Here is a 14928-nt window from a genome sequence, read left to right on the forward strand (position 1 = left end):
AAGACTGTCTAGGAAGGAGTACGGCAGAAAGGGATCTAGGGGTTATAGTGGACCACAAGCTAAATATGAGTCAACAGTGTGATGCTGTTGCAAAAAAAGCAAACATGATTCTGGGATGCATTAACAGGTGTGTTGTGAGCAAGACACGAGAAGTCATTCTTCCGCTCTACTCTGCTCTGGTTAGGCCTCAGCTGGAGTATTGTGTCCAGTTCTGGGCGCCGCATTTTAAAAAAGATGTGGAGAAATTGGAAAGGGTCCAAAGAAGAGCAACAAGAATGATTAAAGGTCTTGAGAACATGACCTATGAAGGAAGGCTGAAAGAATTGGGTTTGTTTAGTTTGGAAAAGAGAAGACTGAGAGGGGACATGATAGCAGTTTTCAGGTATATAAAAGGGTGTCATAAGGAGGAGGGAGAGAACTTGTTTACCTTAGCCTCTAAGGATAGAACCAGAAACAATGGGTTTAAACTGCAGCAAGGGAGGTCTAGATTGGACATTAGGAAAAAGTTCCTAACTGTCAGGGTGGTTAAACACTGGAACAAATTGCCTAGGGAGGTTGTGGAATCTCCGTCTCTGGAGATATTTAAGAGTAGGTTAGATAAATGTCTATTAGGGATGGTCTAGGCAGTATTTGGTCCTGCCATGCGGGCAGGGGACTGGACTCGATGACCTCTCGAGGTCCCTTCCAGTCCTATAATCTATGAATCTATGAATCTATAAGGCTTGTTACCCTCTCAAAGAAAGCTATTAGGTTGGTTTGACGTGATTTGTTCTTGACAAATCCATGCTGACTGTTACTTGTCACCGTATTATCATCTAGGTGTTTTCAAATGGATTGCTTGATTATTTGCCCCATTATCTTTCCAGGAACTGAAGTTAAGCTGACTAGTCTATAAATCCCTGTGTTGTCCTATTTCCCTTTTTATAGATGGGCACTATATTTGCCCTTTTCCAGTCCTCTGGAATCTCTCCCATCTTCCATGACTTTTTGAAGAAAATCGCTAATGGCTCAGATATCTCCTCAGTCAGCTCCTTGAGTATTCTGGGATGTATTTCATCAGGCCCTGGTGACTTGAAGACATCTAATTTGTCAACGTAATTTTTAACTTGTTCTTTCCCTGTTTTAGCTTCTGCTCTTATCTTATTTTCACTGGCATTCACTATGTTAGACATCTAATCACTAACAACCGTTTTGGTGAAAACGGAAACAAAAAAGTCATTTAGCACTTCTTCCATTTCCACATTTTTGGTTATTGCCCACCCCCTTCGCCCCCCCCACCCGCCTTATTTAGTAATGGCCCTACCCTGTCCTTGGTCTTCCTCTTGCTTCTAACGTATTCGTAGAATTTTTCTTGTTACCCTTTATGTCTCTAGCTAGTTTAATCTCACTTTGTGCCTTAGCCTTTAAAATTCTGTACCTGTATACTTCTTCTATTTGTTTATATTCATCCTGTGTCATTTGACATAGTTTCCACTTTTTGTAGAACTCCTTTTTTGAGTTTCAGATCATTGAAGATCTCATGGTTAAGCCTATCTTATCTCTCCTATGCATTGGGGTAGTTTGCTCTTAGTTTTGCTAATCATAGCAGATACACTGAAGAAGAAAAAAAGTGAGATCGCCAAATTTTTGTTCTTCAGTTATATGTTAACAGAAGGCAATGGACATGATTGTTCAAGCCCTGGGAGCTCTGAAGCTCCAACAGGATTGTTAATCCCTGGCATAGAATCATTGATTCCACGGCAATGGATAGAAGCAGGCTTTCAGTCTTATGGAGTGGACACTAAAGCCTCAATAGAAAAGGCAGAGTAAAAAAGTAACCAGCTCTAATTTGTGCATTGAGCTCTTAATTCTATGGAGGTTTCTATACGTAGAAAAGCATGAGTTACTACAGGTTGTATGTATGTTGTATGTTCAAAGATCATGCAGTCATCAGAGGTTACAAATCAATTGCCAACTAAGGAATCATAGGAAGGAGCATTATTAACAATCCATGCAATTAAGACACTCAAACTTTAATAACTTTTGAGGCATCAAATAATCAAAAAACCTTAACTAGAACGAGCCAGAATATAAAATGGTGTCAATTAATCAAAATTTGAGAGCAGAATATGTACGTCATTGAAGTTATATTTACCAATTTCATATAGGCAGACATGTTGGATCTCTCTCTGATCTGTTGCAAGTTCCAAAGCAGTATGAAAGGAGGTCAAGGCACTGTTGATTTGACACTAAGAGGGAAAAAAAAAAAAAAAAAAAAAAAAAGAGATCATAATACAACTACTGTTAAATAAATGCAAATTTGAACAAGTACCATTATAATCACAATTCAAAAAAATCTTCAAATACAAATCTCTATTATCAGTAGCAATTAAAGAACAAATGATTATCTAGCAAATAGAAGGCCCCATATTTCACACAATAGTCACTAGTTTGCTGGAAAAGAAAGGGGCACAATATTCTGTTGAATGAGACTTGAGTCCAAGACAAATTCCTGACCTTGATGAGCAGAGTGGGGAGGAGGTGAAATTAATGAAATATTTGAACTAGTCAAATATTAATAGCTTGGTTGAAACAACAATCTGACTAGTTAGATAACCTGAGGGTGCTTTTGTTCAACTGAATAATACCATTAGCCTGAGCTAAATCAACTATTAACACCAAGCAACCGGAAGTTATTTTCATATCTAATTTTGTCCTGAGCCAACAATGGGATCTGTGTGAGGAGACCTTTGCACCCATGTGGAGCCAGAGAGGCCTATGGTTGGTTAGCGATCAAAGATTAATGACAGCATACTTGGCAAAGGAAGAAGGGACGGAGTAGCAAACCGATCAGAGTATTTAAGCAACATAAAAGGTACCACTCATACAAAAGATAGAGTTTCATATAATTTCTGCCTGGAAATGTGAATTTTACAGATTTTGGCATTATATATTTTTTTGTAATTGGTTTGAGGGTTTGAGATACAAACATAAGGATTCAGAATGCTTTCCATAGGCATGTGTATTTAGGGGCAAGTAGTTTTTATTTATTTTTCTATTCCACCAGATATATAGTCACAAGTCTTGTTACTTTAGAACAACAGTTTGAGATTTATTCCTATGGCAGTTCTGGATATAAGAATTTCTAAGTAAAGTGTAATACTCTGTGTCTTTATTTCCATAATATCATCTATAATGATTTCTGAATTCACAGATTTTTCATTTTCTTGAAAGTGTCTGAACTCTGGATACAAACTGAAAGACTGGAGTGTGCTTCTGGATGAAATTTTATATATAAATCATCCCTCAGGGGGAGGCTAGGGTGACCAGACGTCCCGATTTTTAGGTGTTTGTCTCGAGATCAGTCGGGACGCAATTTGTCCCAATATTTCGTTCTGCCGGCAGTTTGTGGGTTTTTTTGCTCCGCCGGTGGACCCCGCCCGCCCCCGGTGTCCCGATATTTTTTTCCTCTCATCTGGTCACCCTAGGGAGAGGCAGAAGAGTTCAAAGGACTTGATGAAAACTCAGCCTCCCCTAATCCGCTGAGAAGGCTGAGGGTGCTTCTCTCTCTTATCAGGCAGATTTCTGAAGAAATAGCTTGGGGAGTGGGTGTGGGGGCTCTATTCTTAGTATCAACTAAAACTAGTAGATGTCTGATCGATGCCATCTTTTAGTAGCTAGAAAGGAGATGCACACGTTTCCTTACCTTCCTCATGAATAATTCCAGTACTTTAAGTTGTGTACACTAATTACTTGAAAGGTTTATCCTGCAAAGAACTGCCTCCCACACTGATGGTATCCTACATGCAGATCAAGCAGATTTCAGACCACGCCATAGTACCTGTGATCAAGTGCTGGCACTCAATACCCTAGACTGAGAATGGCTTCCAGACCAAGCAGAAGACATGCAGTATTTCTAGATCTTACTGGTCATGACATGATCCAACACATAGGCCTACTATACAAACTGTCATTGGTCCTATTGTGGTGCATTGTCATGGCTGTCGAACTGTTCCTGAGAGATAATCAGTTCCAAGTTTCACTTGGACAAAAACAACAACAACAACACACCCCAGTTCCTGGAGACCTTAAAAAAATTGTCTACCTCAGGATTTAGTTCTATCACTAACACATTTGAACCTCTTCACAAATGACCTTCCCTACACCACTGCCAGGTGTTTTATCTATGCAGACATCTCTCTGGCGGTGCAGGACCAGGATTACTGGCACTTAGAAGTTCTGAATGCAGATGCAGAGAGAGATGGCCCACAATTATAAAAGATGGAGACTTAAACCAAGTGGTAAATAACAGCTTCCAGCTATTTCCATTTAAACCACTCCAAGGCCAACAAACAGCTCAACATCTTCCTAATTGACCACAGGCTGGACCACGATCCAAAATCTGTATATTTAGATGTTACATTGGACCCCAACTTGACTTTCAAGGACACCTTTCCAAGACCTTGCTGAAAATTAAGACAACCTGATCAGTGAACTAGCTGGTTCAACCTGCGGAGCCAATGTGTAGACACTAAGCAGCTCTGGGCTTACTTTGTGCTATTCTGCAGCACAGTATTGCCCTCCAGCTTCTCTGACACAGGACTAGTGGACACTCAGTTGAATGAAACCATGCATATAATAATTGGTACTATGAGATCAACCAGTCTGACTTGGATGCTGGTCCTGTCCAACACTGCCTCTTCGGACATCAGGCAACAAGTCATCTTGCAGAATCTGTCCCTTACGGTGCAAGACATGCCCATCTACCCCTGTTTAAAGATGCATCTAATCCACCAAGCCACCAAATTATTAACTAAAGGCACCCCATTTGGACAATTCCTCTAAGGGGACCTCAATGTCACCTCCAGATAGCATACTAGGTGGCAAGAACAAGGTTCAAACATAGCTAATACCTATCTTGTGACAGATTCAACAGTCCAGCCACCTGGTTTTGACTTTCCATGCCATCTGTAGGAAAAGTTCAGTCGCTTCAGATGTAGAGTGATCAGATGTGCTACAAATAGGGTGGCCAGATAGCAAGTGTGAAAAATTGGGGCACTTTTTGGGGGGGAGGGAGGAGAATAGCTGCATATACAAAACAAAGCCCCTAATATCAGGACGTCTGGTCACCCTAGCTGCAAATGACTAAGTGGGACCTTTGTGACTCTCCCCTTTGCTGCTGTGGCTAGTTAAAGAATATGTAGATCATATATTTGCAGACTGCATCCATTGACAAGGGCTGCCTGGTTCCCTCAGGGACTTGAACAATGTCCTTTTCTCAGCTACTGAATGGTTAACACATTTACACTGACACACTTGACTTTAACGTCTATTTAAATACAATAAGAGTACCTTTTTATGCTACGGCTCATAATTTTCTTAAGTTACAGCACAATGAAATTAACAAGATTCTTGTCAGGTTCATTGCTGTCCACAGGGTTCTGAATGGCAAATAGTTAAGCTGATCAAAAGCCTTGTTAATTTCACTATGCTGTTAAGAGAAAATTATGGGCAGCAACTGTACTGAATCTGTGTCTCTGCAGACTCAGGAAGGCAATCATGTATCAGTTCACATTTGGGAAATGTATCTTCATAACATTAAGGGCTAGAAAAGATGTTTTGTAAATATAAGTTTTAATTTTGAAGAAATTGATGGCTTACATCGTCCAACTTTCCTGTCACTCAGGTAATGCAAGAGTCAGATATAATTTCTGGCTTATTAGCAAACTATTTTAGGGTAGTCCATGTGGACAACCGTAAAACTTCCTTTAGAGTCAGATTTAATTTTAGATCCTGATCTCACTGGCTACTGGATTCTCCATTGGCATCCTTGTCCCCTTATTCATTCTGTCTCAGTTCCATCTCAATATATTATTCGTTTTTCTCTTATTCTTCCTTCTTTGTTTTCATTTTATACATATCAAGAAAGTATAACTGATTGTTTACCAATACTACAATAAACTAATATTCATGTTTTAAAAAAATTCATTAAAAAAAATGAAACACTTTGGATCAAACTATAACATTCATTTTCTTCTAAAATAAATACATTTAATAAATATTGTAGTAAGAGGAGGCCCTGAGATATAAACGTTGGTATCAGAGACCCGGTGTGAGGCCTAAGGCCTGAACTAAAGTAATGGTCATGACTTTGCTAACATAAAGCAAAGTTAAGCTCTGAGCCAGAGGCAGGCCCGGCTCTCAGAAGCTGGCAAGGAAAGGGCTGATGCTGCAAAAAAAGAGACATACCTAAAAGGTACTGGACACCAGATATCAGAACATACACTGTACCGGAACATTCCACAGATAACATGGAACAGGCCGACCCATCCCAATGACAGGGGCAAAAGGGTAAAATGATGGATAGAGTTGTTTTGATCGAACCAACATGTACAAGGTGAGAGGCGGCACCTTACTACATAGAGGGGTTGTACCTTGCTATGTAGAGGGGTTACACCTCAATACGTCAGGAGTGATGTATAACTTGTTTGTACCTGTGTATAAGAACGTATCCCTGGGGTGGTGTCTTTGTCCAGCCGAGGGGGCAGTGGAAAGTCCCGCCACTGACTGAGCTGAGTCCATTGCTAAGAGGCGCTTTCTCGTAGTATGCCCGGTAGACTAAGTAATCTACGGGGAACTGCAATTGTGTCCAAGGTCGCAATAAACCTGACCGAGGTGCCTTCGTACCTTCCTAGAGTCTGTGGTCATTGGGGGTTCTCATCGGGTTTGCTGTGTCAGCTATCTACAGAGCTGGGACAGCACACAGAGGGAACACACGCACACAGCCGAGTGATATCAACATAGGAGAAAGCAGAGCACCACACCGGTAGCATCTGACAACAAATATTACTTTTAAAATAAGTTCATTTTAAGGAAATAAATCTTCTGTTATGTTTGAACATACTGAATGATTTATCTACTTTTCCTGGATATTTATCTACTGTTGAAGTGTGCATTGGGAAAAATCATAAAATATTTAAGTAAAAAGGAAGATTAAAGTTACACACATTTCAATAAAAGGTTCCTATTATTTGGGGAAAGTAAAAATTCACCCAGTGAGGTAATCTAAACTACATGCCCTCTCCACACCGCTCCAAACAATTACTAAAAGGCTGACTTATTTCTCAAGAAAAATGTTTCAGTTTAGAATTACTAGAGGACAGCTTTAAAAGAAAAGCTACCCTGCAATAGTCATTTCCTGCATAAGCGTAATAAGAGTTCTGTATAATCTGGGTGAAATTCCTAGACCCATAGACTTCAATGGGGCCAAGATTTCACCCTATTTGTATTTTAAAGTTAAGTTCTCCACAATCCACTTCTCCAGTTTCCTAAAATCTTTGATTGAATAGGTCTCATACCTTTCTCTAACAGTGCAAGAATTGTCTCTTTTGTGGACACTCTCAAATCAGTTTAGAAATTACTTTTATCAATTCAACTCATTAGTTTTGAATTGGCCTACATCAAATTGATAAAAGCCATTTCTAAACCAGTTTAAGAGTGACCACGCAGAGGTTTGCAAGAGTTTAACTAAACTAGTGTAAGTTTGTACGCAGACAAGATCTTATGCAAAATCAGTCCCCTATGAAGTTCCTTAGCTGAGCTGATTCACATTTTGACAAAGATTTTTTATAATCTCACCATTTTACTGAGGGGCACACGTCTCAACACTTCACAATCAGCATGACCCAGCACCACTATCTCTGACAGACTCACATACACACCCCATTTTTATTCACACATACATGATAAGATCTTCTAAAAAGCCTGACATGTATTTCCACTAGTCAGTGTTGATACTAAGCAGAGGAGTAAAAGGGACCCATCAATGAGTAAAAGCAGCAAAACAACAAGTATAATAATATAGTTTCCAGGAAATCCTTACTCATTTTATGTATCCCATGGCACCAAATGAAAAGATGGTTGTTAATTGCTTTTCATGGATTTGGCATTGGGTGGGGTGGTTTTGTTTAATTTGCTTCTTTGTCTCATCAGGGAATACCATTTTAGTTGCTAAGGAACTATTTCATTGTAAAGTACGTTTGCTGCAATGATATACAGTAACTCCCTGTGGGAGTAAACCACAGTTATAATGTAACAGTGTAAACAAGCACAGCCTACATTATATAGTTTTCTTGTATAGAATGTTTGTTGGTGTGATGAGAGAATATGCTCTGGAGAAAGTGAGGAATTTTTTTTTTAATGACAGTATATTTAATTATCCAGTGAGATTGCATGAGTGAGTTATGGTAGGTTTTGTTTGCTCTCAAGGTTACCAAGATGTCATCAAGGACCCTGTGAGTCTGTGTATAGTAAATTTACTTATGTAGTATACCTTCTATCTACTTAGACATTTTAATAATATATTTTAAAACAACTGGCAACACAGACATTAACATTATAGAATCATACCAATTTCAGCTGTGGTTAGGCAGAAACTTCCAAAATAAATCTATATTTTCAAGATCTTACAATCTTCTGAAAAAGCTTTAGAAGAAGCATAAGAAGCTTCAGCCCCATCCCAAAAGTTAAATTTGAGAAATTTGTAAAATTTTATTCTGAACATTTTTGGACAGCTGTGTTAAAACAAAAACAAACGATTCAGTCCTCTCTTGCATATCTGAAGATTATCTGATTTTCAAATAGAAAGGTTATATTTGCAGAACACCACACACTGTGCAATGATTTAAGCTGATTATGTGGTTTCTCTAAACTTATACTAAAACGTGGCTGCCTGTGGAGCACTGAACATTGAAATAAATAGGGCTGCATTTATTTCTAAGTCTAATGCTGTACGATAGAGTCCTACAAATATTTGAGATGTAAGGGCCTTGAGATCTTGATAAACTTCATCTGTGCTTCAGGCCCAGCAGACTTGTCTTTAAGACATTCCTTAGCACAACTAAAATTCCCAGTACCTCCAGATATTGCAATGGTGCTTCAATACCCTTCTTTAAGATGCTGGGGTATTGCTTTCTGCTTGCAATCTTAAGGTTGTTCCTTAAAATAAATGCACTTCTGAATCTTTATTTATTGGCTTAAAAAAATAAACCAATGGAACTGTAAATGACTAAAAACAAGCTAATGCAACATTAACGTTTAGATCTGCTGACTGTAGAGTGTGAACATCTCAAGTTATAGCTCTCACAACAACAGTCACTCAGCCCCTTGGCACGTTCACATTAGCACGAAAGATTACACAATAAACAGTATAACAATCGATAGCCCCCTTACGTATATATAGTGCCAATTAAAACTACTGAGAGAACCATAACTATAATTTTTTTGACTTAGTACTTCTAAAATCTCAACTACCTGCATGAAGTTTTTATTTATACGCAGCCAAGATTTACCAAATTTGGTAAATTTACCCCACGGTGTTGTACTGAGCCTCTCCAATGCCAGCTAGCTTGGCCCAATGCTATTATTCTCTCTTCACAGTGACCCAATCTCCCTTCATTGTCAACCAGTTTTGTCAGTTTTAAAGGGGACAAACTAGCAGCTATGGACGCTGGCCAGCAATCTCTAAAAGTAGGGGAAACTGCCTTGCATGTTTGATGACTCCATGTGTAGATTTCAAAATCTGGAGGGATTCCTCTGATTTTATATTCCAGAATCCTCCATTATTTTCTCAAGGTTTCAGGTATCACTCCAAACCTACTGAAAATTAGGATTGCAATGTATTATTAAAAATAGTTTATAGTCCAGAACACAGGTAATCCATTTTTTTTAGCACTTTCGATTAAAAATAATTCAAAAACTTTTTAAAAAGTAAACCTTGGTGTAATAGAAAGACAGCCTGAGACATAAGCCCTTGTATTAAAGGCCTGGCATGAGGCAGGACCTGCTCACAGAATTTGGCAATAACAGGGCTGATATTGCAGAAATACACATTCCTAAAAAGTGCTAGTCACAGAAGTGCTCACGCAAACACATCCCGATATCAGAACATTCAGATATCAAGAATGGTACAAAAACATTCCCCAAGGATAACAAGAACACACTGACCTCTCCTAAAAGATAAGGTCAAGATGACAGTATGTAATAGAGAGGTTTTGATCAAACCAATATGTACAAGGTGATGAGTGATAACTAGCCACATCAGGGAACAGTAACTACAGTATCTATGTCAGAGGGGCAGTACTAACTTGTTTGTATCAGGGTATAAAGATGTATCTTAGAGGGAGTATCTTTGTGTGGCCTTAGGGAGGGACGGAAAGTCCCGCTGTTCACTGGGCTGGTCCATTGTTACGGGCATACATGTATTAGTGGTCTGGTAGAGTCTGCGGGATACTAGTCCCCGTGCTTCATCGACAATAAACCTGGCCAGGTGCCTTTGTCCTCTTAACAGATCTTGTGGTCATTGGGCGGTTCGATCAAGATCTGCCGTGCCAGCTGTTTGCGCAGGGCTGGGGTGGCACACAGAGGGAACACACACATGCAGCCAAACATCTATCAACATCTAAGCACACTTGGTAGTACAGTATTTTTGGGAAAGTTTTCATCTGGGACCTAACTAACCCTTTATTTTAAGTATGATTGGCTTAAGAAGCTCTAATGCTTATGCCTAAATAAATTTGTTAGTCTCTAAAGTGCCACAAGGACTCCTCGTTGTTTCTGCTGATACAGACTAACACAGCTACCACTCTGAAACCTAATGCTTACTGTTTAATTTTGCCGTGAGCTGTATATTTTTTCAATCCAAGCTATACTAACACCATCTCAACTTTCAGGTAATTTTTTTTTTTAATTCCACAGTGTCCTAGGGCCTTTTAAAATTAGTTGCAAATATGAATATTTTAGTGCAAGAAGCTTATGCTCGTGACAGGTAGAGGGTGTTATCTTGATGGCTAAAAGCTAAATGAAATACAAGAGTTGTAAGTACTGTCACTTACGGTCCGACAGAAACAAATAGTTAAGGGTTTGTTTGTTTACTAACAGAGTCGCTAGAAACCTGGGAGAAGATTCTCAGCTCATTTATGTTTATTGAAATCGATGGCACTATAAAAATGCTATCAGCTGAGGCTCTGCCCACTGGCTGGTGTGGAGGGACCAAAGGGCTTACACAAATTAGGACTCTGTCAAGTGTTCATTCTTACTGGTTTATCTTTCTTGATGGTATTAATCTGTTGCTTTTAGATATTTCAGTGTGTGGACGTTCACCCCTCTATCTAGGGAAACAAATGGGAAAAAAAGCGCTGGTGAGTGAGTAAAAGAAATAGGAGAGAAACACTAACAGCAGGAAGGCTGATAAACCTCAGTTAAGGATTGAATACCACTCTTAACTCTGTCCATTTACCTGATACCATCTATCATCAGTTACTGGCCCCAGACACTAGTGTAACAATTTAATAATGTTGTTATAAATAATTGGATATTTATCAGTATAGTTATCTTAATCAAGTTTTGTCTGGGAATATATTTCTATCTACTTCACTCCAGTAATGAGAAAGGATCCAAGGCACAGCCAAAAATGCTGAATTTCAGGTAGTTTGATATTAGAAATAATTACAATAACTATTTAAATATTCTTCAGATACACTAATGCAGTAGTGCCCAAACTTTTCTGGTCACACCTCCCCCTTACCAGTAATGAAATCTATTCACACACACCCCCTCCATTATTGCACAGTTGGTTCAGCAGCAGAGCTTGAGCTGAAGGCAGAGCTGGGGGCAGAACTGGGGATGGGGGAGGAGCTGGGGTTAGAGCTGGGCTGGGGCTAGAGAGGGAATGAGGGCAGAGCTGAGTTGGGCTGGGGTGGGGGTGGAGCGGAGCTGCGGCTGGGGGCAGAGTGGTGCTGCAGCCAGGGCGGGGCAGATGGTACTCCCTCCCTGCCCCCCAGGTTCCCCCCCAAATGTTCCTCCACACCCCTGTAGGAGGATGCACCCCACAGTTTGGGGACCACTCCACTAATGTATTCAAAATGTTCTCATTTTGCATGAGAGGCTTAAAGTTGTGTACAATACCCCTTCTCAATTAGTTTTATTGGACAAGACTACAAAGATGGAAACAGCCAGACAATTTACAAAGATGTGCTTGCAGATTTGGCAAACACATCAGACAGTATCACCATCAGACACACATGAAACATACAACATTCCTGAAAAAGTGAGATATCTGATCATCCTACCAATGTGACCTTGAACCTCCTGTCTCACTTCCATTCCAACTCTCCTGTGTCATCCTTCCCTTTCACTTGTAGCCAAAATTCATTCGTTTCAACATTTCTAGAAGACATTCACGACTTCATCCCTCAAACGAGCGATTTTGAGAAAGTGGGAAGATCAGTTCATTATATTCATATTTATACATCTTACTATAAGGCTGTTTCACAGAAAACTACTGTCAGAGACCAAGCCCCCATACTACTCTATATATGCTTTTCAGAGTATAAAGTTTCAAAACTTCATAATACAGTAGTAAACTCTCCCTTGATATCCGGTCCTCACTGGACTTTCGTGGCCCTGTACTTTCTTGATTTTCCTCCGTCCTCTCAGACTTGGCAGTCCTTCCTCCTCCCATCTCCCGCTATTTGTCCGCTTTACACAGCTTTGTCCTTGGACCCCTTTTCTTTTTTTCTACATCTTGATGAGATTACAAGTTTGGTCGATAAAGGTAATAGTACTGACGTAATGTACTTAAGTCTTCTGTAACACGTTTGACTTAGTACCACACATTTTGATTACTAAACTAAAACAATGTACAACTAACATGGCAAACATTAAATTAAATGGATTAAAAACTGGCTAACTGGTAAGTCTCAAAATGTAATTGTAAACAGGGAATAGTCATCAAGTGGGTATGTTTTCAGTGGGGTTCCATAGGGATTGGTTCTTGGCCCTATTCTATTTAACATTATCACCAATGAGCTGAAGGAAAATATAAAACCACTGATAAAGTTTGCAGATGACACTAAAATTGGGGAAAGGTAAATAAAGAAGAGTACAGGTCACTGATTCAGAGCAATCTGGAACTCTTGGTAAACTGGGTGCAAGCAAACAATGTGTGTTTTAATGCAGCTAAATGTAAATGTATACATCTAGGACGAAAGAACATAGGCTTTATAGGATGGGATACTCTAACCTGGGAAGCAGTTACTCTGAAAAAGATTTGGGGGTCATGGTCAATAATTACCTGAACATGATCACACAGTATGACGCTGTGGTCAAAAGAGCTAATGCGATTCTGGGATGCATAAACAGGGGAATCTTTGGTAGTATTAGAGAGGTTATTTTACCCATGTATTTGGTACTGGTGTGATTGGGCTGGAACACTGTGTCCAGTTCTGGTGCTCATAATTCAAGAAGAATGCCGAAAAATTGTGACTCTTCTCTGAATCCTCTACAAGAATGATTAAAGGATTGGAAACATGCCTTACAGCAGGGGTTCTCAAAATGGGGTATGTGACCCCTTCAGGGGTCACAAGGTTATTATGTGGGGGTCATGAGTGAGGAGCAGCGCCAGCCTCTCCCCGGTGAGGGGAGTAAGCTGGGCTAGACTAGTGGTGTGCAAAGTGGGAGGCATGCCAGGGGTTCTATGTAGAGCAGGGGGGAAGCGCACAAAGAAAATGTGTCAATTTTCACAACAGACTTAGTGTCCCATTACCACCATGACTTCTGCACTTCTGCTGGTGCTGCCTTCCGAGCTGGGCGGCTCTGAAAGCAGTGCTGCTAGCAGCACCACAGAAGTAAGGGTGGCAATGAGGCACTAAGTCTGCTGTGAAAAGTGATCTCTGTATGTTTGTTAATATCACTTTTCACAGCAGACTTAGCACCTCATTGCCACCCTTACTTCTGTGCTGCGCTACTGGTGGTGCTGCTTTCAGAGCTACCCAGCTCTAAAGGCAGCACCAGCAGAAGTAATGGGACACTAAGTCTGCTGTGAATAGTGATATTGACACATAGTTTCCCATTACCACTATTTACAAAAAAAATTCTGCTTTTAATAATTCAATACAAATGTGTTTGTCCTAATTTAAAAGCAGTGAAAAAAGGTAAATTCATTTTAAATAGGGTTATAAACTTGGCATTTAAAATAGTGTTAAATATAAAACATGTGTTTTTAATTTACAAGGATGTCCCACTCAGAGGCTTGCTGTGTGAAAGGGGTTGCCAATACAAAAAGTTTGAGAATCACTGCCTTACAGCAATTGAACTCTGAGTCTATCCAGCTTAATGAAGAGAAGGTTAGGGAGAGACATGACTACGCTCTGTAATTATCTATCTGGACATCAAATATTTAATAATGAGATCTTCAATCTAGCAGAGAAAGATAGAACACAATCCAATGGCTGGATGTTGAAGCTAGAAAAATTCAGACTGGAAATAAGGCATACATTTTTAATGGTAAGAGTATTTAACCATTAAACAGTTTATCAAGGGTTGTGGTGGATTCTCCATCACTGACAATTTTTAAATCAAGTTGGCCTGTGTTATACAGGAGGTCAAACTAGATGATCATAATAGTCCCTTCTGGCCTTGGAATTTATGAATCTTATCCCTGGGGGACATCCTCCATTTGCATGGCTTCAACTACCATTGCGTATTTGTGCATGAAACTCTCAATTTACCTCTCCACAGTGATCCTCTCTCTGTGTCCAGTTTGGCATATCTATCGGTCTCTTATTTGGATGGCTGGTTTCAGTCCACCAGACTGGACTGCTTGCTTTTTATATCTTCACATAAGTAACACCCACATGCAGTACAGTATGCAATTGTCCATGCCATCAATTGAAATTGCACAACATACACATTGAGCATGTACAGGCCCAAAGAATATAAAAAACCCAGTGCTGCATGCTGTTACTCACAGGACTAATATATAAAGCCTACGAATTCTATTTTTCTATCAACCACTATTAGAACTATTGGCTTTAGATATATACAAGCTATTTTGAATCCTTGGAACATGTAAAGTACTTTGTAATCAGCCAGCTATTTTGAATATCCACT

At 39.7% G+C, this 14928-nt stretch overlaps 1 protein-coding gene across 2 annotated transcripts in view; it reads right to left on the reverse strand.

Annotated features, from left to right (window-relative positions):
• TTC39C (tetratricopeptide repeat domain 39C) overlaps window positions 1–14928 on the reverse strand; it is a 70914-nt gene that overhangs the window by 22025 nt on the left and 33961 nt on the right. For both annotated transcript variants that reach the window (XM_054018784.1, XM_054018785.1), the window contains exon 7: window positions 2135–2228. In XM_054018784.1, coding sequence (XP_053874759.1) covers window positions 2135–2228 — 94 coding nt within the window. The remainder of the gene's footprint in view (window positions 1–2134; window positions 2229–14928) is intronic.

The sequence above is a fragment of the Malaclemys terrapin genome, chromosome 2 (genome assembly GCF_027887155.1).
Source record: "Malaclemys terrapin pileata isolate rMalTer1 chromosome 2, rMalTer1.hap1, whole genome shotgun sequence".
In the NCBI taxonomy this organism is placed as follows: Eukaryota; Metazoa; Chordata; order Testudines; family Emydidae; genus Malaclemys; species Malaclemys terrapin.